The 22,983-nt window shown below is 38.7% G+C and overlaps 1 protein-coding gene and 1 pseudogene across 1 annotated transcript in view; both read left to right on the plus strand.

Annotated features, from left to right (window-relative positions):
- Positions 1-22,983, plus strand: part of ZZEF1 (zinc finger ZZ-type and EF-hand domain containing 1) — a 108,254-nt gene that overhangs the window by 36,012 nt on the left and 49,259 nt on the right. The window contains exons 10-26 of the mRNA XM_011360058.2: positions 1,939-2,030; positions 2,407-2,555; positions 6,185-6,296; positions 7,384-7,599; positions 8,691-8,791; positions 9,355-9,524; positions 9,892-10,025; positions 11,470-11,537; positions 12,480-12,594; positions 14,641-14,800; positions 15,728-15,849; positions 15,955-16,077; positions 16,945-17,111; positions 17,193-17,274; positions 18,118-18,319; positions 19,288-19,436; positions 21,152-21,392. Coding sequence (XP_011358360.1) covers positions 1,939-2,030; positions 2,407-2,555; positions 6,185-6,296; positions 7,384-7,599; positions 8,691-8,791; positions 9,355-9,524; positions 9,892-10,025; positions 11,470-11,537; positions 12,480-12,594; positions 14,641-14,800; positions 15,728-15,849; positions 15,955-16,077; positions 16,945-17,111; positions 17,193-17,274; positions 18,118-18,319; positions 19,288-19,436; positions 21,152-21,392 — 2,403 coding nt within the window. The remainder of the gene's footprint in view (positions 1-1,938; positions 2,031-2,406; positions 2,556-6,184; positions 6,297-7,383; positions 7,600-8,690; positions 8,792-9,354; positions 9,525-9,891; positions 10,026-11,469; positions 11,538-12,479; positions 12,595-14,640; positions 14,801-15,727; positions 15,850-15,954; positions 16,078-16,944; positions 17,112-17,192; positions 17,275-18,117; positions 18,320-19,287; positions 19,437-21,151; positions 21,393-22,983) is intronic.
- LOC105291804 lies at positions 12,602-13,795 on the plus strand (annotated as a pseudogene).

Here is a 22,983-nt window from a genome sequence, read left to right on the forward strand (position 1 = left end):
GGTCTTCAGGAGTGATTTGTTTCTTCCCGTTACAGGAGGAAAAGCTCTTTTCACTGGTACACTTCAAGTTCCCCAACTGTGGGGAAGTATCAGTTCTAGACAAGTGCGACTTGCTGCACAGAGTGCCAGAGAATGTGAATGTTGATATTCCAAAGGGCTAACCTTCCTGTGATGGCGGCCACTGGTCTGGTATTTTAAAGGAATACAGGGTGCTACCAATAGAACTGCAGAGGTAGATTTAGTAACTTTCTAAAATCTGTAATTGCTTATTTTTTTTTCTGTCATTTTAAGAGAATAAATTGGGCAAGTGGCAATGATGTCAAAACAAATGTGGCTTTAAAATATCACAATTAGACACATGAGCTTGTTTTTTTCCAAGAAAAGGAGGCATATAGGTTTTATTTATTGACGTTTTAAGCTTTATTTGTTTATTTGTTTTGACCTTAAAAATGCTTAAATCTGTATTTGGTGGCAATGTTGTTTAAAAAGAGTCTGATTCTTTTGACTTAAATTATTGCTTCAGCTATTTTGAAACTAATTAAAAGTGCTGACTAAGCAGTTAACATCTGTGCAGTATTTCAGCCTTTACAATAAATTTGATTAGATAGAGGCATCTAGATCCCTGGGAAAGTAACAATTCAATAATTGGTACAGTTTTTAGTATTAGTGTTTAGTGGAATTGTGTGATATTCTGGCTATGTGGTTTCTTAAAATTATCTATAGAATTACTGTTTAATAGAACTAGATCATATAATAGTTTGTCTCTGAATTAGTAAAAGTTCCTTTGGATTTAATTTTCTTGGTGACAAATTTTGCATAATGTCTTATGGAAATTCCACTTTGCAAATTTTTGTGCTATTGAACTCAGGGTAATGAAATGAGAAGCATGAAATAGCTTTTAGTCTTTTAATCTTGCTAAGGCAGAATGGGCGAGAGCAACTTATGATCCCAGGAAGAATAGTTGGTTGGTGCTGACTTGAGCGAATATATGAATTATATCATTTACAGAGAAATCATTGAAAGAGAAAGGTAGCCTTGAGCCTAGCAGCAGACATTTTTGTGAATTATTAGAAGATAATTAACAAAAACAAAAAAGGTCTCATACAAATGACATATATGAGACTGTGTGTCTCATACAAATATAAAGTGAACATATATCAAACCTTTTATTTATCTCACTAATTACTGAAGAACCAGTAAGATGGTACAAACAGTTCAAAGGAGAATTCATAAAATGCGCATAGACCAATGAGAATGATGACACGAATCTACAAATAGATACAAAATTGGTCAGTACTTGTAAGGGGAATCAGCAGTGTTTCCACAGAACACAATTTTTATTTTTGTGCATAAGGATCATTTGCATTACTGTCATTAGTCTACAGTTTATAGAATTGTAAAATAGCACAGAGACAATGAAAGGTGACCATAACTTAAAGAATGTGCTACACAGAACACTCAGCAATCTTTTTTCCATTTGAAAGTCTTTCGCAATCTTTGTTGACAGAATGTTCTAGAAGCTGTCTAATCCCTCTCTCAGCCTCTAAGCCTGCTTGCTTTTGTCAGCCTAGTTGAACATCAGTCATGGTTTTAGGAATGGCTCAGAAAGATGATTGATTATCCAGTGTTTTGTCTCTTTGAATTAAAAGCACAATCTTTATAAACATTTTTGTTTTTGTATCATTACTTCAGAGCAGTGCCGCCTGTATGGTTGAGATGATTGTGCCCAGAGGAAGTTGTACCTGGCCAGTGGTCTGTTACATAGGGGTTTATCAGTGTGATTACATCTGTCCGAAGGGGAAATCTTTTTCTAATTTTCAGAAAGCACCAGATCAACTAGTTATCCCCTGCCTTAAAGGATTATTTTTGTTGATCTTAATTCTTAGGGTTATAACAAATAAGTAAGTCTTCCTAACTTTGGTTTTTACTTTATTGTAGGTTTTCTTACAGAGACTGGAAAAACCAGAGCAAGTACTATTTTTAGTACAGGAAATGAATCTGCCTTCCAAGTTACACAAATCAGAATTATGGTAATTTTTATTCTACCTTCTTTTAGCAATATTACTACTGTTTTAAAATATAGAATTACATTTCAGAGGTCCATGTCATTGGTTTTTCATTGAACCTTTAATGATTGATTATTCTGTGTCAGGCCTGTAGCAGAGGGACACAAAGGTGAATAGATTGTTAAGTCTGTGATTGGTGTGAATATAAGGATTGAGAAAGGTAAGAAATAATTTCTTGGGAAGCAGCTTTCTTACTTTTCCAGGACTTAATGTATTTGAAAGATTGTTTCATTGGTTTGATTTTGCTTTAAGCTATTTGAATTTAACTATATTATTTGGAAACCAAACAGCCACAGAATTTTGCCCCTTTGATGTACTTTATCTAGATCTCTGTTTCCAGGTTCGACGTGGTGGCATTGGTGCCCAGTGTGGACTGGTGTTTGCCTATAACTCATCTTCTGATAAATTTCATGCAGAAGAACATTTCAAAAGGTTTGAAAAATATGACAAATGGAAGCTTCAGGAATTCAGGCAATTTGTAAAAAGCAGGTAAGGAACAGAATAAAAACTTTTGTAGTTAGTAAAATTGTATACATTCTCTTATTGGTAAAATATGCTTTCTTGTCTAACCTATCCTCAGTGACCATGAGCATTCATTATTACTAAGAGCATATGTGAAGATGTATATTTTTATTTGTTCATAGACTCTTACTTGGTCCCTTCTGTGACCAGACGTACACCTCTTCAAGACAGCTAAGTAATAAAACGTGCCTGACTTGTGGGCAGCCTGAGGTCTTCAGTCTTACTTAGCCTCTGAGAAATTTACCCATATCCCAGCCTTCCTCCTCCTAGTCATACTTTTATTGAAAATATTTATTAAGCACCAACTATGTGCTAGGCCTGATGCTAGGCACTGAAGATACTGTAATAAGCAAATTGGCATAATTCCTGCTCTTCGGAGCTTCCTGATGAGCTCAGAAGACAGAGGCTAAAACTGGTAGTGTCACAGTATTATAAATACTAGGTGGGTGTCCTGGGAGCACATGGCCAAGCACCCGACCTGATCAGGGAAGGCTTCCTGGAAGAGATGTTGTTTATAGTGAGAACTAAAGATGAATTAGAGTTAATTAGCCACTTGAAGAAGTAGAAGGAGAATGTCCTAAGCAAAGAGAAGAGTAGATTTGCGAACTCAGAGGTGAAGTATGGTATCTTCAAGGACTGACAGGTTCCGTATTGCTGAGGTATACTGTGAGGTGGAGAGCGGTGAGAGATGAAACTGGAGAGTTACGAAGAGGGCAGGTCATTAAAGCTCTTTTTGTCTCTGTTTCAGAGTTTAAACTTTATATTTAAGGCGATGGCAGGGGTGGGGGCAGGGAGTGGGGTAGAGTTCTAAGAAGAAGGAGAGCAGATGCGTGTTTTAGAAGCACTGGTTCATGCTGTGTTTAGCATGGATTGGAGTAGAGCAAGCATGGAGGCAGAATGAAATAGAGGAAGCTGTCACTGTCAGCTAGGAAGCCAGGGGTGTATTCTCAGCTAGAGCAGCAATAGCAGTGATGGAGAGATGTAAACCGATTTAAGAGACAACTTGAAGGTAAGAGCAACAGGCCCTGGGAGTGAGTGAATGTACAAAAGAATAGGGAAGAGAGCTTAGGCATCAATGAGTCCTGGAGTTTTGGCCTAGGCAGGTAGGAACATTGATAGTGCCTTTCTCTGAGTTAGAAAATATCTCAGGAAAAACAGGTTTGAGGGGAAGATGGTGAGCTCAGTTTTGGTGTTGTTGAATTTGATGTTCTAGGAGGACTTTGAGATACGTGATAAGTAGATGGATAAACAGGTCAGAGCCTTGAAGAGATGTTTGTGCTGAAAGTATGAGTATATGGGCTGGGAAGAGAAGAGAACTTAGGTCAATGTGCTAAGAGGCACCAGCATTTAAGGGGCAACAGAGAGAAGGAGGCTGAGAAAAACAGCTGGAAAGGCAACAAGAAAGCCAAGAATGTGTCATCATGAAGCCAAGTTTAAAGAAGTAGGGAATGAGCAGTTGTGTCGAATGTTACCCAGGAATCAATAAGATAAAGTCTAGGAGTGGACCTGTTGGATTTAGCTGCAGAGGTTGTTGGTGGCCACATGGGCAGTGTTGTCCCCTTATTACTAATAGCAAGTTAGAGCTCATGATGCTGAACCCTAAGCTTGCTGTTTTTGCTACTATATTTCACAGGCAATGGGATGCTGGAGTTAACAAAAGCCTTTGTCATCCAGCACTGTACTACTAAGCTTTAACGTACCAGATGAGTCACCAAGGATTGTGTTAAAATTAGAATTCTGATTCTGTAGTTCTAGGTGGGGCCTAAGTCTTTCATTTCTAACAAGCTCCCAGGTGACTCTGCTGCTCCCCATCCACGGACCACACTTCGAATATCAAGGATCTAAAATAACTCCCTCTCTCTGTTGGACTTCCTTTGGTGGCATCCCTGACAAGTGGTCATTCAGCCTCTCTAGAAAACTCTTAATGATGGAGAAGTCACGGCACTTTAGTAATTAGAATATGTTCAGTTGAAATCTACATTTGTAATTTTGACTCAGTGGTTTTAATTCCAGCCCTCTAAATGAAAATGAACAAATCTCACTTGCTGCTAAGGTGTACCTCCCATCGTGGATATATGCCTTTTTAAAAGATGCTTTTGTTTTTTAATAACTAGAGATTATACTTGTTTTTAAGCAGCTATGTCACGCTCTTGGACATATTAAAATAGTTCTTTTTCCCTTAACCTACTGTCAAACAAGACCTTACACATCTTATGCAGGATGGGTTTTTTTGTTGTTTTTTTTTAACAACAGATTTTTTTTAACAACAAAATGCAGGGCTACTTTCTACTCCCTTGCTGACTTTACCTTCTGGTTTTAGCCTGAACTACTCCGAAATCTTGATTTGGTTGTTGTACATATTATTACCCCCTCTCTAGTTTGGAAATCAAAATGTTAATGTCCATGCACCTATCTTCCTGCCTTTTTTTTTCTGTCCCTATGGTCAGGCATTGGTCAGTCCGCATGCTCCAGGATCAGCTGTTTGGTTGTTGTGATATATAAGGGGACTAATACTCAGCTTTCTTTTCTCCACCTTACCTGTTATGCGGTGCAGTGAATGAGATTGCTTTTCTCTGCTTTTTTACACTCTGCCAGCTCTCTATAGCTCAAAGTTTTCTTTGATGTCTCCCAAAGCGGGAATTAAAAAATCCTCAAACGTACAATATTGATGAAACTCATCGATATGGTTTTGGGCTAAGACAGATTGGTTTTAAGGTGAATTATATCATGAAATGTGTATGCTCAGAAAGACTGATGTTAAGGACATTTTTTTCCTCTGTGTTAGAGAACCTACTCTCAGTCCTTTGTTTTTTTCCTCTTCTTGCTTTGAATCCCCGGGTTTGCTTTGCTTTTACATATGTAGTAGTCACATGATGCTAGCTTGTTAGCTTTATCACAGACTAAATAATGTAAAGTTTGAGGAATGTTACTTGAAAAAACTGCATTTTTCTCCTTTTTAGTTATTTAGTTCCTGAAAAGAGAGTGCCATTCGCATATCTAGTTTTTTTAAAAGAAGTGGCACAACATTATGCCCCTTAAGCCTTGAGGCTGAAATGCTTTCTGGAAGGACTTTTTAAGGAATAGGAAAAAATACTGAGGCTTGTGAAGGCTGGTTTTCTTATTGGTTCATTTTGTTTTGTTTTGAGCTCTAGGATCTGAAAACTCCCCAGTTTTTACCCTTCAGTTGTTACAAGTGGCCCAGACCTCTGGCTGGTCATATATACATAAGCCAAGGAAAGAAACCTGAACCTGCCTCTCCTTTGTATCTTTCCAGAAACACATACCAGCTGGTGCATTGTACTTTACTCCTGAGTAGCTCATCTAAGACACCTTAACTCCATTCATTCCCACTTATCTAGGGAAGCAGACTTTCTCTTTAGTTTCCAGATTATATTTGGGACTAATAATAGTTCCCATTTCACAGATGAGGAGGCTGAGAAATGGGGAGGAAATTACTACCAACTACCTCATGTGTTCAAAAAGGCACCAAGTACCCCATCTAGTCCTTGATTATTAATTGAGTTAAATGCTACTTAAGTGGTACCTTATTCATTAGACCCTTGAAAAGATGTTTGTGATTAATCTTGTATTTACAGGATTAGCTGCTCATCTGATGACCTTGGAGAGGATGATCCTATTGGCTGGTTTGAGCTGGAAGAAGAGTGGGATGAAGCAGATGTCAAGTTGCAGCAGTGTAGAATTGCCAAAGTAAGCATTATTGAGTTGTGACCTTCACATATTTGCCCACACCTCTCATTTTATTCTGTGTTTATTGAGTGGTTATTGTGTATCAGCCCTGTGCCAGCACTGGAACCCTGGAGGTGAATCAGACATGATTGTGACCCTCAAGGAGTTCATAGTCTAATGAGAGACATGGTTGTAAAAGGTACATGATATAGGCTCTGATAAAGGGATATATATATAGGTAGCCCAGAGGAAGAATAGCTAACAGCCTGGAGTTCACTGGGGAAGGCTTCCCAGGAAAGGTTGTGTGAAGCCAAGTGTTGAAAGTTGATTAAGCCATCATCTTTAGCCAGGCTAAGATATGTAGAAAAGGGCATCTCAGGCTGAGAGAACATCAAGTACACAGGCTTAGGTGCAAGAGAGGTGTGTTTCCATAGCTATGAAAGGAACGGTGATTAACAGCTACTTAATTTTTTTAACTTCTTGTGTAAATCTTATTTAGAAGCTTAAATAGAGAAATAAGAACTGTCTTTGGGGTTTATACACAGTAGATTCTTAGTAAGTATTTGTGCAGTTGAGTAGTAGATTCTGAAAGGCTCTCGACAAAGGCTCTTTCACTGTAGGAAGCAGATAGTTTGCACAGAAGTTGGGCTTTGAAAATGGCTTTAACTTTGAGCAGACAAAGCTATGTCTTGGGCTACCAGCACATGTGTTGCATGAATCAATCAGAGGCATTGAGAAAACAGGCATTCATTGACTATTTTCACCATGTGTCTGACTTCTGTTTCAAAATGACTATGCCATAGAGCAAACATCTCTTCATCCTGTCTTATCCTTTTTTTGCCTTGAGGAGGGAATAATGCCATTTCTTTTATTGTAATGCCATTTCTTTTTTGTGATCTTTCCCAAAAACTGACTTCATTCAGCATTTGTATTGTCTTTTTCTGTTTGTCGTAGATGCTGGATTTACATTTTGTGTCCCTAGTGTTAGGCATACTGGTACCTAATAAATTATTAAAGTCATAAGAGGATCTTCCAGGTAGGCCTTTATCTCCCTTTCATCAACATCCAGGGCTTCTGAGTCCTTCTCTTTAAATCTCTCTCATTCTAGTATTTGATGGTGAAGTTCCTCTGCACTCGTCAGGAGTCGGCAGAGCGCTTGGGAGTACAAGGCTTGAGCATCAGTGGATACCTCCGGCCTGCAAGAGCAGAAGCAGAACAGAGCATCATCTGTGCTCACTGCAGAAAGGATGTGGAGGAAAGTGTCTGTGGGGCCACGTTGCTCCTCAGGACCCTTCAGTTCATCCAGCAGCTCGCCCATGACCTGGTAGTGTTTCTTCAGTTGTTAGATCTTGCTCCTCTGGGAAAATAAACAAGTGTTCAAGGAAGTGAACACCAACCAGTAAAACCTGGCCCTGCTGAAGCCATACAGTATGAATGAGTATAGAAGTCATTATATGCTACTGTGGTGACACTGGAAGGCCAAGGGGAGTGAGATATTGGGCACTGAGGGCATCATTCAGTGAAAGACGAAGTAGCATATGGCCATCATTGTGAGGTGTCCTGGCATAGACCTACAACAAATTTTAAAGATCCCCAGCTGTAGTTGCCAGTGGTAGACTAGGGAGTTGAAGAAAGTTTATGAGATTTATATCTTCTTTAAGTCTAAGAAAATTATTCCTGAACTGTAGGTGAATTCTGTTTGTTTACTAAAAATACCAAAATAGTGTCAGGATTTGAAACATTTGTATTTTTTGATACGGAGTTCTATAGTCACTAATAAAAGCACAGTGACAACTCACTCAAAGGAATATTCCTGAGCCATCACCATAGAGAACATGGCTTACCTCAGGAATCCAGTTGGAGGCCTCTTGCATGGTGTGCAACAGTGTCTTGACCTTCATTCTGCTTCAGGGCACATTCAGAGGCTGGTGACTGAACTTATATATGGCTTGTTTGGTCTTTGTTATTCAAACACTCCTATCACAGCAGAAAACAGCAAGTGAAAGGGAGATGCTCAGGAATAGCAGCAGCAGGTATAGCAGAGTTAGTCTTTCAGCCTACATGTAGGGAAGGGTCAAAACAGTAGAGTCCTGGACAGTAATCATCATCAAGTAAAGACTCTTATATTCTAGGTGTGGTGTTAGGAAGTCAGGGAGCTTTCGTATGTGTGTGTGTGTATACACACATTTACATATGTACATATATACACCACACACATACTCATATATTTTAGGAAGTTTCACACTAAAAATAGTTGTTCACAGACTTTTAGTAGTTAAGAGTAAGCATCAGTCATTTGGGAATTTTACCCATGTAGAGCTACCTCATCCTTTAACAATGAGAAGTAAATGAGCCACTATATTTCTCTAAATGCGTTTTTTAATTTTATTTTTTCTGATCTTTATAATTTTTTAGGTGCAGCAGAAGGAAAGTTGCTTAAAGTATAAATCTTTTCTGGACTTTGCGGGTCTTGATTTGCAGATCTTCTGGAATTTTTACAGTAAATTAAAGCAAAAGTAGGTCAGAATTTGCTATAAGGTGATAATCATATTAACACAATTGAAGACATTGAGTATTGCTATTCTAAATAGATAATTTTTTTCTTCTAAATTTTTTTTTTTATTCCTCACTGGTTTATATTGTTCTGATTTGAAAGATGTGGTTATTATGGAAATAATACCTAGAAATAAAAATAAATAAAATAATATTTTATAGAAATTACACATTTCTACAAACCACTGTATTTGGGCAGTGTTTTCACAAACATTTTCTCATTTGATTATCGTTAGGACCTTGTGGGATGAGCAGGTCAAGTACTATAACAGTATCCACATTTTCAGATAAAGAAACAGAATCAGAAGTACATTTCCTTGCCTCACAGAAGGCAGAGTCAGATGGGTCTGTATTTGCAGACTCTACCTAGTACAGTGTTCTTTCTGTTCTACCTTCCTTCCTCTCATTTGGCATTCTTTTACTGAGCCTGATGCCTAGAGGAGAGTCTTTTGTAGACAGCTATTTGGCTTTGGAGGGTAAAAGCAACTTGCCTTTTTGCTTTCTGATGTTCTTTGTCTTTCTATAGCCCAAGAGAAGAATGCATCTGTGCCCAAACTCTGCTTCTGCAGCTCCTCCAGAGCTGCTTCTCGGTGCTGCAGGGAGATGCATCAGCTGCCTCTGAGGATGAAAAGGCTCCATGCAAGAGCCTTAGAGGGGCAGAGGACGCCAAGGAGCTGTACACCCATTTATGTGATGGTAACGATTGATTGTTTGTTTGTTTGTTTGTTTTTAATGTGACCTTGCATTGGTAGCCTGCATGGCCTTTTGCTGTAGAGAACAAGGGGTCCCATGATCATGTAAGCCCAGGAAAGAGATTGCTTCTTTGGAAAAAGAGTGTTTCCTTTGATGCTCTTTTGAATCATTGTTTTGATTTCAAGATTTATTCCCTCATTCACAACTGTTCAATCTTTACTTTAGCTAAGACACAGGGATGAGGTTAGTAGGTTCAGGGGGAGAAATTGTAATGATAATTAAGAATAAAACACATTAGTTAATGCAGATATATATAGTAAGTGAATAGATAGACTATGTTAAAGCTGATTCTATTGTTCATTTTTATCAGTGGTGGATAGGGTGGATGGAGACTCTGTATCCATGGAAATATTAAAACAAGAAGTCAGGAATACCCTTCTCAATGGAGCTGCCATCTTTTTTCCTAATCGACAGACCCGGCGGAACCATCTCTTCACCATGATGGTAATTATTTACGTTAAAAGTACGGATTCTATTTCTGAGGTCTGTTGGGATAAAATTTATTAGTCTGTTTTCTATGAATATCTTGTCGGTTTTAATTTTCCAAATATAACAGAGGGCCTAGCCAGAGCTGTAAAGAATAAAACAATAATAATTATTTAAAAATGATATAGCTATAGATTATTTTTATTGCCTATTTAGACAAGCAGCTAATATAATTAGTAATAAAAGTTTGATGAAGAAAACTAGATATAGCATTTTAAAAAGGCATTTTTACATGCAACAGTTAATTAACGAATAAAAGTGCTCTGTGAGATGCATAAAAGCCTATAGAAATGAAGGAGGGAACAAAAGAAGCATAAAATGTGGTTTCCCTTGCCAAAAAACTGCAGTCCAATTGGGAATGCCTGACACATGGAAAAACTGACCCCATATGCAATAGGCACTTAGAGCAGAATCATACAGAGGCTAAGTGGTTGAGGACTGTTTCAGAGAGGAGGAAGGATCTTTGATTATATTTTAGCTGTCCACAAAATTTGCATATCAGTTTGAGGGACTGGTTTTCACATTTTGAGTTATATAACCTTTGACATCATCCCTGACCTGACCCACTTGACTATGGGGAGAGTTTAGTCCTGCTTGTGTGCCAAAAGCATTTACAAGGCAGCTAAGCAAATGACTTTTTTGCTGGCATGTGTCCCACTCAAAAAAATATAGTATATGGGACCTCTTGAATGACATCGCTGTTTATTAGCAGAGCAGCCTACTCACTTTCCCTTTGCCCATCTTTTCCGACAGCAGTGGTAAGGGTTACATTTTTCCCTCATTCTGATTAATTAGATAGTGTTGCTGTCATTTGTGACCATATCTTCTCTCTCCTACCCCTTTGTGCCAGGCAGGGCCTGGGGTCTTAAATCTCCCTCAGTGCCTTGCATAGCAGCAGGTGTTCAATGCATTAATTGAATTAAGAAAAAATAAAAATGCCCCTAATGTAGCCCAGTAGCCTCATCAGGAGGTGTGATTCCTATAACTCTCACCATAGGCTGTTCTGTCTTATATAGAGAAAGCTTAGATCCTGTTTAAAAACAAAGCTCACAAGAAATGCACTTTGACCCTGACTTTTCCTCTTGCAATGGCATGCCCAGTGATGTAAAGTATTATACATCTTTATGAGGTCATCTTAAACGTTTGCATCGAGCTTTGCTGCAGGAAAACTTTGTTAACTTTAGCAGTGAACAAAAGTAAATCTGCCATCTTCTGTTTAGATGGATGGTTCTGCTCCCTCTTAGCACTAGGCCAGGTCTTAGTTGGGTGCTGTCAGATGGTCTGCTGACCCTGGCTTTCCTCATGCTTGGGAACGGTGGGCAGTGACATTTCATGCTGCTCTAGGTTGCTGGAATGTCATGGAATAGATTTTCTGAATGTGCAATTTCTTATTTTCTAGAAGAATGCCACTGAGCAGGAACACAAGCAGTCCCTGCAGCTCACTTTCCGCTCACTGTGCACGTATTTTAGGTAAGTTTATAATTCTCTTCAATTGTCCAACATTTCACATCTTTGCAAAGTTGTTTTCTTGAGCTGTCTCTTCTTTTCATGTGCTTTTGGAGTATCAGATACTTCCCTCTACTCAGCCAAGTTTCTGGAGTGAGATATCACTGGTCACAGGAGTGACTAAAATAGTGGTAGAGTAATAATCTTATCAAGAGCTTATCTGAGTCCCAGTCATTATAAGACAATATAGGGTTGAACTAATCCAGGATCTCTTTGAATAATTCAGTTTCTAAGTAATTTTTGAAGACAGACTGAAGCCAAAGGAGTTTGGGGTCTATACTGAAGTCTAAAAACCCATTACGTTAAAACTCAACTGCAGAAGCACAGAATGGTACTTTAGCAAAAGAAATATGCTGGGAGGGAATGACTTGGAGGTTTTTGAATGCTTTGACTGCCAAAGAAGCTGATGGGCCTATAGGTTGCATTATTGGAGGTACAGACTCTTAAAGGAGGGTGGGAACTAATAGCCTGGGCTACTGTCTGTGGATACCAGAGTTAGAGGGCTCTATAAAATGTGTTTCAAGGATGATGAAAGAGGCCGGGGCTGTCATGTGAGGAACACTTGAAGACACTGGGAATGATTAGCCTAGGTTATCAAGTTAGCAGCCATGAGGTTAGGTGTATTTCCTATTGATGGTCAAAGTGATTTATTTATCAAATTTATTTCTTGAAATCTCTTCTAAAGATTTGAGGATCTTTGAACCTGTGCATACATAAAGACATGAGGATAGACAGTGGCACAGACCTAGCTGGGACCATAGCTTTTTTCCTGACCCAAACTCCTCACATCTTACACAACTGCCACTGAAATCTTGCTAGGTTCTTTTTTGAAATCTTTCGTTAAGAAAAAAGTATGAAAATCTCCTTCCTGAAACAAGGTGTCATGACTAATTTGTGTTCTTTCAGTGATAAGGATCCAGGCGGCCTTCTACTTTTACCTGAGAAAGGAGACCTGGCTGACATGAATATCAGTGAAGTACTGGCAGTCATGAGTACTCTCCTCTCTGTTGCTGCTCGAGAGGTAACTATTGGATGCTCCCTGATTTCCTTGCCTTGTGCTTTTAGGAGCACATGATATAGTAGTCACTGTGCCGTCCCCTTTAGCCCTCATTTACAATAGGAATGTAGCTTTCTTCCTTGACCATTGTACATGAGCACAGAGGTTTCCCAGCCTTCCTTGGCTCCTGATCAGCCAACTTCTGCAAATGACCGAGGGGACACTTCTGTGACATGTTTTTTTCACTCAGCGGTGTTTTTGAGATTCATTCACATTGATGCATGTGCACAATATTCCCTTTATGAATATGCCACGATTTTAATTTGGAGGGATAGTTGGGTTGTTTCCAGTTTGGGGCAATTACATAGCAATCACAATATGAACATGTCTTGTGGTTCTTATGTGCAAGAGTTTATCCCTAGAGGTCAGGTGACTCTTCAGAGAAACTCCAGAGAGTAAAGATGATGATTAGAGAGCCATAGAAGGATGAAGAATTGTTATTTTAAGGTGGAAGAGATTTGACTGAGGCTCAGGGGAAGGAGCAAAAGAGAAAAGGGATTTGAAGATGTGAGAAGGATATAATTGGGCAGGTCCCAGCAGCTCGGGTGGAAGGAGGAGCGGTAGCTGCCGAACAACCCATCTTTGTAAAGGCTCTAGACGTGCCATGACCCATGGGCACCCAGCATGGCACGTGCCCGCCCCGCTGCCTCGATGGCCAAGAAGAAGCTCAGCTCCACTGAGGAGGCAGCAAAGGAGGAGCTTAAGAGGAGGTTGGCGAGGTTGTCAGCTAAACCTGCTCCTGTAAAAGTGGAAATGAAGCCAGAAAAGGCAGCAGGAAAGGCTAAATCTTCAGACAGAAGTGTGCAAACAAAAGGGAAAAGAGGAGCAAAGGGAAAACAGGCCGTAAGAAACTGAAGATTTACCTGCAGAAAATGAAGAAACTAGAAACGAGGCGAGTCCAGCCCTCTGATGAAGCAGGAGAGAAAGAAGCCAAGTCTGATTAATATCGTATACCATGTCTTATCTGTGGTCACTGTCTCCCTTCTTGTACAATCTTGAGGAATATTTTTATCAACTATTTTGTAAATGCAAGTTTTTTAGTAGCTCTAGAAACATTTTTAAGAAGGAGAGAATTCTACCTCATCTCATTTTTTAAGTGTAAATCCTTTTTTTTTAAGACGTAAAATCATTTGCTGGTAGTTTATTTTTTGGTACAACCAGAAAATAATGGAATATTGAACATGGGAGGCTTTGATTGTCTTGGGTATCAGCTTAACATTCCATAGATGGGGGTAATTTTTATATCCTATAACACAAAGCATACTAAATGGCAGTTTGGAGTCAATCGTGTATTTAATATATCTTGAACATTTAAATTACTTCTGTTCTCATGTTTTTGGTAGAATTGTTTCCTAAAGAAAATCACTCCTTGATCTTGGCTGTCCTTCAGAATTTTGTGTAACATCTTTGTCACAGTAGTCTCAATTTTCCTAGTAACTTTATTAACATGATGTGAAAGATTGAAAATTTGGTTATGTAGTATATGATATTAAATTGTGAATTAATGGAACTTTGATGTCAGTGTTACCAACATTTGAATATATTGGTACTCGATATTCTATTGAGGAAAGCTAGCCTCCAAATTTTAAGCTGGAGAGTCACTGGAATAACTGTTTAGAAAAGAATCACAACTACATGACTAGGTTTTTTGGTACATACGTTAAGAATTGTGTACAAATTGAAGTGTCTGTATACTTCTCAAAACAACCAATAAAATCTCGATTATGAAAAAAATAGAGATATAATTGATGGGGTAAGGTTCCTGAGGCTCAGAAGGAACCTTATGAACTAAAAACCATTTGTAAAAGTTCTGAAAAGCTGAGGGCAAAAGAGGAGATTTCATAATACCATCTTTCTTGGTCACTTCCAGGTTGAAAGCTCTTTCGTGACCATTCCCCATTTCCCTAGAATTATCTTGCCAGTGATAGCTGCTGTCTTAAAAAATGCCCTTGGCTGTGTTCTGTGAGTTACCTTGTTGTGAACACTTTCTCTTTGTCTCCTCCCCTGTAGTGTGAGCTGTTGATGCTCAATGGGGCACAAGGGGAGGTTGGCTCTGTGCTCTTCTCCCTGTTCTGGTCTGTCCAAGGCAGCCTGCTCTCCTGGTGCTACCTGCAGCTAAAGAGCACAGACTCTGGAGCCAAAGATCTTGCTGTTGACCTTATTGAAAAATGTGAGTTTTAGGATAAAATCCATGAAAACAAATAGGTGGTTGGATTTTGACTCTATGTTTGTACTCACTTTAGTACCTCATTCATTGACTGTGCATTTATTTGGTTTTATTTTCTTGATACAAATCAGATTTGTCTTTGGTTTATTTTTTTCTTTTTAAAATGGAATTCTGTGGCATGCTTTTTTTTCCCAAAGTTTCCTGTCTGAATGTAGGAGTATGCCTAAATATTTTTATTATGGGGTTGGGTCATTTCACAACCTAAACATTGCCTTTGCAGTTATACGGCACTGTTAGTTGATGCTGCACTCTTCAGTAGAGTCTGTTATACTTGCTTTAATCAAGTCATCCAAAAAGGAAAGTCTTAAACTTTAACATTTAAGGTATATGAGCACTGCTGTGATCTTTGCCAGTTACTGAAAATAATCAGTTTCATAATCCGTAAAACCACAGAAAATTATATGTAACTCAGCAGGTTCAGAGAAATCGTAAGTGGGAAATTCAGCTCCATCAAACTTGGTTTCAGCAGCTAAGACAAAAATGTTTACACTATTGAGCCCTGCCACATTAAGGCTTGTCCAATCAGTTGGCACACCTAAGAATGGGCCCATTATAAACAAAGGGAAAGGAGAGACTGACAACAGAGTCAGTCAGCCATTTAATTTCACTTATGAAAGTGAAATTTCCACGTCATTGAAAAGTAGCAAAGACATCAATCAATCAGTCAATCAATCACTTTAAAAGAAATCTTTTACTGAGACTTGTACCTTTTCCACCCAGAAGAAAGCATTTGTATGACATCTCATGGTCTCATGGCCCTTCTGATGTGGAATTCCCTCCACAGCTTCTATGACAGCTTTGCCCTTGATGGCCAACCAAGTGATATTTCTGCCGTATGAAATATTAATTATTCTCTTTATATTTTGATAGATGTGGAACAGTTTTTGGCACACATGAGAGTGATTTTGGAATCCCTTTTGTCGCAGTACAGTGGGAAAACTATAGTAGAAAAGTTATGTAATTCAGTGTTTTCAATGGCAGCTCGTCAACTGGTAAGATAGAGTGGCAGCCATTTGTAAAGGGTGGGAGGGAGTTGGATCTGCACCCCCAGGCAGAGTCTAAGGTGGACACTAAGTGCTTCGTTCATCTTCCTTTAGGTAATCTTTCTGCTGGACTTTTGCACTTTAGACATTTCCCACTGCACACTCTTAAGAGAGTTCAGTACTCTAACAGAGCTGTTGAAGAAGCTCTGCAGTGACCCTGAAGGAGGACTGAATAAGGTAACTCGAGTTGGCACTTGAACCTGCTGTATATCCTCTCTTAGGAGCTATATGATCATAGTTAAAGAAACATACCATGAGAATAGGTCTACACAGATAAATTGCTTCTAGAACACCCCCTGTATTTTATCAGTGGTTTTGCCAACAAGGGTAAATGCCAGTCTGAATTGATTTGGTGTGGTCATCGTTAGAAAGGAGACACAGAGGAAGCTGTGCACAGATTAGTTTCATCACTTTATAGCACATGAGGTTATATAAAAACCATGTAAGTGAATAACCAGATTGAAGTCTAGAAGAGAAAATATATGTTGCAAGGCAAATTAGAAGGGTTGATATTTAAAAGAAGTTCTCCCTCACTTAAACTTACAGGGTACAAAGTTGTTTCGTTATCTTGTTTGAGTCACACAACAACTCTGGGAATAAAAAAGGCATATATGAAAAAGCCTATTTTAAAGGGAAAAAGCAAAGACTGAAAAAAAACGTCAGGGGAGAGGAGTAGATGGGCTCAGATTTGCTAAGTTCTCAAATAGGAATTTAAGGTCTTTAAATTCCTCAGTGTTTTTTCTACTGGAAATTCATGCTACTAGTGATTTGTAAGAAATTGTTTTGTCATGGTTAGAAAAAGCTAATCACGGGGTTATTGTGGTGCAGAAAAAAAAACACACATCTACTCTGTAGAATGATAAGTGTATGTTGATCTATATATGTAGATGGTAACGTTGGGTATATTTTTAGCCTGTGTGATGATCTGCGTAGGGATGTAAAAGGCTCTTCGTTTGGAGCATTGATATAGGATCACAGTTTACTGCATGTGGCAGGATGTAAAGTGATGAAAACCCTTCTTTCTTAACTCGTTTGTTTGCATAGCTGGATGTCGAGACTTGGCAACAGGAACGGCCAGTGGTGTTACACACGTGGACTAAGGAGTCTGCTCACAACTATGAAAATAATTGCCATGAGGTGTCTGTCTTTGTTAGCCCTGGGGCAACGTATTTTGAGGTGGAATTTGATGAGAGGTGTGAAACTGAAAAAAGGTAAGGCACATGTTTTTCTTTCCCAAGCAAAAACGGATCCAAAATGAGAGAAGGAAAGTGATAGAGATTATGCTTTCACAGGTATGATTATCTGGAATTTACCGACACCAGAGGTGGGAAAACACGTTATGACACAAAAGTTGGCACTGATAAATGGCCCAAGGTGAGTGGCATTCTCAGAAAGAGATAAAATGCCTACTTCTGCATCAATTCTTCTCCTTTTGTCAGTCCTTAGGGAGTAATAGGTGTATGGTCTTTGAAGGGAAGCACTTACATTATATGTTTGGTAAAGAAAGGGTTTATATCAGAGTTCAGCAAACTATAGCCCGTAACCTATTCTTGTAAATAACGGTTTTTTGGAACACACTCATGCCCATTGTTTATGGATCATCTATAGCTGCTTTGACATTGCAATGGCAGACTTGAATAGTCGTAACAGGGACTATATAGCCCAGAAAGTCTTAATAATTTATGATCTGGTTCTTCGTAGGAAAAGTTTGCCAACCCCTGGTTTATATCACATTGTCCGGAGTAAATGGGGAGTTGTAATCATTCACAAGAAGGGGCCAGTGGGCACAGGAGTACCCAGACCATGGTGGTGAAAGCCAGAAGTCCACCTCACAGCTAGGTCTGCATGGTCTCCAGGGCTGGCTGGCTCAGTGCTACTTCAGACTGTGACCTTCCCTCTGTTGTCAGTGGTCTTGGATGAGCTCAAAGGAGTGGGCAAGCATGAGCTCTGGCTGAGTAGGTAGTGAGTAGATGGGCATCTGAGGTTTAGAAAATTGACCAGCAGTTTTCTGCCAGCTTTGCTTTTTCATGAGGTGGAGTTATAAATTTTCCGTTTCAGTCACCCCGTTGTACATTTCTCCTTTAGTAGTTTTGGTGGGGTAGATAAAATATAATGGTGAGACTATAGACTGATTTTAAATGTAGATTTTTTGAGTCATAAAGAACATGCTGCCTTCTCTAGTCTGTTTGACCACATGACTTTTTTGTTTGTTTCTAGAAAGTGACCTTTAAGGCTGGTCCTCGGCTACAATTTCTCTTTCACTCTGACAGCAGTAACAATGAGTGGGGCTACAAATTCACAGTCACTGCCTATGGCTTACCCGATGTTGCTGTGTCTTGGGGGTTGGATTTACAACTCCTTGTTTCCCGACTGATGGGACGCCTTGCTTCCCAGTGCATGGCACTCAAGTCTGCACATCGTAAGTCCATATGCCTTTCCTTTCCCTTCTTGCTATGGTCACATTGAAAAGCAAAGTGGTACTCTCTCATTAAGTCGTCTCCACATAATGGCAGAGCAAAGGTATTGATAAAATTCCCTTTCAGTTTCCTTTAAATCAGACCAGATTAAAATATCCACTTGACACCATGGGGAAAGGAGCTGGGTTTTACCAGCATTGTCATCCTTTTTTTGTAAGTGGTATACTCCAATGAGAAGGCAAAAATATAGAATAAATTAACTGTATATCTTTTAACTGTGTGGGTATTTATGTAAATATATGTAAAGATGTGAACGAAGAGTTTATCTGAAAGTGATTTCTTCAACTTAGTTATTAAATCCATCCAAGAAATAAGAATTATTTAGAATACAACTTTCTAGTGTATTTCTATATCATTTCTTCAGTTTTTTTTTATTTTAAAAAATATCATAGAAAAATTGCATAATGGAGAAAAGCCAAGGAGAAAAGTCATCCTTAATCCTAACACCTAGAGATACTATTATTAAAATTTTAATTGATTTCTACCTAGTCTTTTTTCTGTGTCTATTCATAAGCACATATATGGTGAGTATTATTAATTTTTACAAATTTAAGTTTATAAATTGCAAATATTTCCACATAATTAAACATTCCTAAATGGTCTCTTGTTATACCCTAGAGGTGGTTCACATTCCGTTTTCAGCTTAGTATACAGATTAGTCATTTCAGAAGTACCTTATAACTGAAGCTGTTCCATAGAATGGTAACTATTTCAGGACGTTCTTATGGCTTGCGTTCATCTGGGGTATATGTTCATGAAGTTCACAATTATGTTCTGGTAAATGTGGGTGAATTCCCTCCAAGTCTTAAAAATGCTCAAGTTTTAAAATATCTTTTCATCATTAGTTCAAAGACTCTCAATGTATTAAGGAAAAAAAATAGAGCTCTCATAAGCCTTCTTCTCTTTGCAGAGTTAGGAAGTAACATGGCAGTGCCTCAGGCAAAAATGGCATTAGTCTTAAACTCACCCTTGTGGAAACCTGTCTTCAGGCATCAAATAAGTCCAGAGCTGGGATTAGAAGCAAGCTGGCCCACTCATCCATACCAGGATAGTAAGGAGGTATTTACTCTTCTGTTGTTTTTCTATATGGAATGGAAAGTATTTACTAATATTTATTACTGTATAATCATTTATGTTTATGTCTAATCACCCCCCACTAAGCTGTTAGCTCCTTAAAGGCAGAAACTATCTCTCATTCATTTAGTGTCCCCACTGTGTACCACAAGGGTCAGTGTGTAATGCACATTTAAAAGCATTGAATGGATGACTCTTCAGTGAAATATAATAGTCGCTCAGTAAATCTCTCTTGATGGAGTTATGAAACAAACAAGTCGAGTCTGCTTGTAGTGACCTCTGAGTTAAAATTTTAGAGTAAATGATATATGCTATACTTTTTGTTCTCCATGGAATGATAGCACATTATTTAGGCTTATAATACTTAAAAAACTAAACAAGTTTGCCCATTGTCTCTTTTTTATCTCTCCTTCCCTCTGTCTCTGCTCTACTACATTTCTTCCCTTCTTCTCTCCTCCCCCCACTTCCAAGTTATTCAGTGGTTAATTGCTGAATCCAGGAACTCTTCCTCAGCATCTCTTCTCCTTTACCTCTCTGTTAAATTTGGTTCCTTCAGACCCTCTTTTCTTTTGATTCCATGGTAGTCTGTTGTCTACTCCTACATCTAACCAGTCCATTAGCCTCCTTTATTGACCTGTCTTATTTCTCCTCTAAACAGTAGGCTTAATTCAGGCTTTCTCTCCTTTCCCGCAACCCACTGAGACTATCCTCTCTTCTCTCTTCTGCTGTCACAACTGTGTGAATAATTCCTAAATGTCAATTTCCAGCCCTGTTTCTTCTCTCAGGCTCCAGTTATGTACCTTCATCTTCCTATTAGGTATTTCCATTTTAGTGTTCTGACTCCTTTTAACTCAGAAGCATAAAACCAGGATGTCCCTTCTGACTTCTCCTATTATTGCCATTATTGTTTTCCTAGGCACCAAGCCACTGTTCCCTAGCATCATCTTTGTCCCACCTTATTCTCATCTTTCCTGTCCAGTCAGCTACAAGCCCTATGGATTCTTCCTTGTGATGTTCTTCTATTTTTGTTCCCTCTCTTTCCATCTTTATCCAAGCCCTCATCTTGTACTCACATTGTTACATTGGTACTTACCAAGTTTTTTTTTTTAATCACTGCATTATCTTGTCATTCCACTGCCAAACACCATTAATGGCTCCCCGTTGCCTACAGGGTGAAGTCTAAACTCCTCAGTGTGACAGTCAAGGCTCTCTACAGTCTCCTTTCACCTTACCTATCTGACTCTAGTTCCCACCACTCCCCAGCTGAGACTTCAGGCCAGGTCAGTCTCCCCACTGACTCTTAACTTCTGCTAATGGTTATGTTCCTCAGGGCCAAACCTGCCTAATCTTCACAGTCCAGTCCAAAGCCCATATCCTCCAGGAGGCTTTTCTTAATTACTTTAACGTGCTAGGAATTCTCTCCTGTGAAATCTCAGCACCGAGTGTTCCCTTCTAGGCATTTGGCACTTCATAATCTTTTGCTTTATGATAGTGCTAGTTTTAATGCTTTTAATGTTTTATGTTTACCTTTTTTTAAACCCATATATCTGTCTGGTCTCCCCCAAATAACTTTAATCTTCCTGAGAGTATGCACTGTGTTTTGTACTTCTGCTTTGGCCTAGTAGGTGTTCAGTAAACTTTATTTTTTGAATGACTGTCTTAAACCTGATGGTTTTTGTTGTTGTTGTTGTTGTTACCAGGTTAAGAACATCCCTGATGATTCCTGCCACCATTTTCTTCTTGATTTTGCACAGTCAGATCCTGCTCAGAACTTCTGTGGGCCATATTCAGAACTTTTCAAAGGATTCATACAGGCATGTAGAAAACAGGCCCCAAAGACAGATATAGTTGCTGGTTCCACTATTGATCAAGCTGTGAACGCCACCTTTGCTGCTCTGGTGTATCGCACTCCAGACTTATATGAGAAGCTGCAAAAATATGGTAACTTATATTACAGGGAATATTTTTCATCTGAAGGCCAATTGCTAAGTTTTAAAGCCTATCTTAAGTGAAAATTTTAAAATATTTTGAAATATAAGCATATTTCTACAACTGTAGACTTTATCTTGTTAGTTCTCTTTTGCCAGTCAAAAGATTCATGACCAATTTATAGTTGTAGATTGGAATATATGGCGAGTTGTCTTGAGTTTCCTAATTAGCAGATAATTTGTCTTATCCAAAATTCTTATGAAAAACTGCCAAGAAGTTTAATGGAAAAAAACCTTAACTCGGGCTATAATCCCAGCTTAAAAACTAGAAGTTAGGCAGCTGCAGGTTAATCAGATAGTTTTCTGCACTTTAGTATCCTTATTTGTAAAGGTTTAGATTTGATTAGCCTAACATTCTAAGAAATTCTAATTAAAACCAGAATTGTTAAAGTAATTGAATGTGCTAGTAACGAAGGAGGAAAACGTACGTATTAACTTTCATCTTTAGATTTGCAGCTTCTTTGTAGCATCCCTGCCAGGCTTCCTTTGTTGATAGCCTGCTCCTTACCAATTCTTTTCCTTGTGTCCCTCAGGGACACCACCTCTGTGTGTTTACTGTGTAGCTTGCAGCCTAACAGGACCAAAAGAGGGAGGGTATCTCTCTATTCATAATTTTCAGGGAAAAACATTTCAAACCCTCCTTAAAGATGAGGTATGGGTTTTACCAAGCACTTTGGCAGAGTATGTGTTCTTTCCATGGTACAGATGAAATAAGCAGAGACAAATGCTTCCTTCCATTAGAGTAGGTAATTGACTGTTGATCTTATTATTATTGATATTATTAATATTGATATTATTATCACCGATGTCTTTATTGCTGTGTCCTTTGGACCTCATATTGTAGAGTTTATTTCCTGATTTCTAATAAATCTTGATTACTCCCTCAAATCTTAATAAGACAAGAAGCTGCTCAAATAAGTAAAACTACTTTGAGGCATGAGTGATTTATGGAAACAGCTGTCATATGGAAAAGTATATCTCTCCTTGGGGGTGGGAGGCAATGTGACCTGTATGGTTTTGAAAAAAACATTCAGTATATGTTTCATAATCCAATTGTAGTAAGAGAGCTGGACAGTCTTTGTTACCTGTGGCAACTTTCAGTAGAAGGATAAAAGCCTTGTAAGTTAAAAGCTGAGAAACAGAGAATTTCTGGTTAGGGAAGAGTTCCCCAGCTTCTTTTCAAATCATGTTCAGATAGTACATACCTATTTGTAGTAGAGAAACATACAATTAAATGTGAGAATTAGAAATATTTTACTGGATACATGTTTCGAGAATACTTACCACTGTTGCTTTGAAGGAGACAGACTTGGTCTCAGTTCTTTCAGTCCCTGCCTTTAAGGGCTATTTGTGTGTTCTTCACTACTGAGCTACTTTGAAAGTGGTCCTTGTCTGGCTAATTTGCTCATCTTTGTCTAAAAATTGGTCACCCTTTTGGGTTAGAAATGTATGGGAGGTGATTTTCAATCAGACCATAAGCTGTTTGAGAGTAGGGGCCATGTCTGGTTTTTTTCAGCATTGTATTCCTAGTGCTTGATACAGAG

Source organism: Pteropus vampyrus, unplaced genomic scaffold (genome assembly GCF_000151845.1).
Source record: "Pteropus vampyrus isolate Shadow unplaced genomic scaffold, Pvam_2.0 Scaffold50, whole genome shotgun sequence".
NCBI classification, from domain to species: Eukaryota; Metazoa; Chordata; class Mammalia; order Chiroptera; family Pteropodidae; genus Pteropus; species Pteropus vampyrus.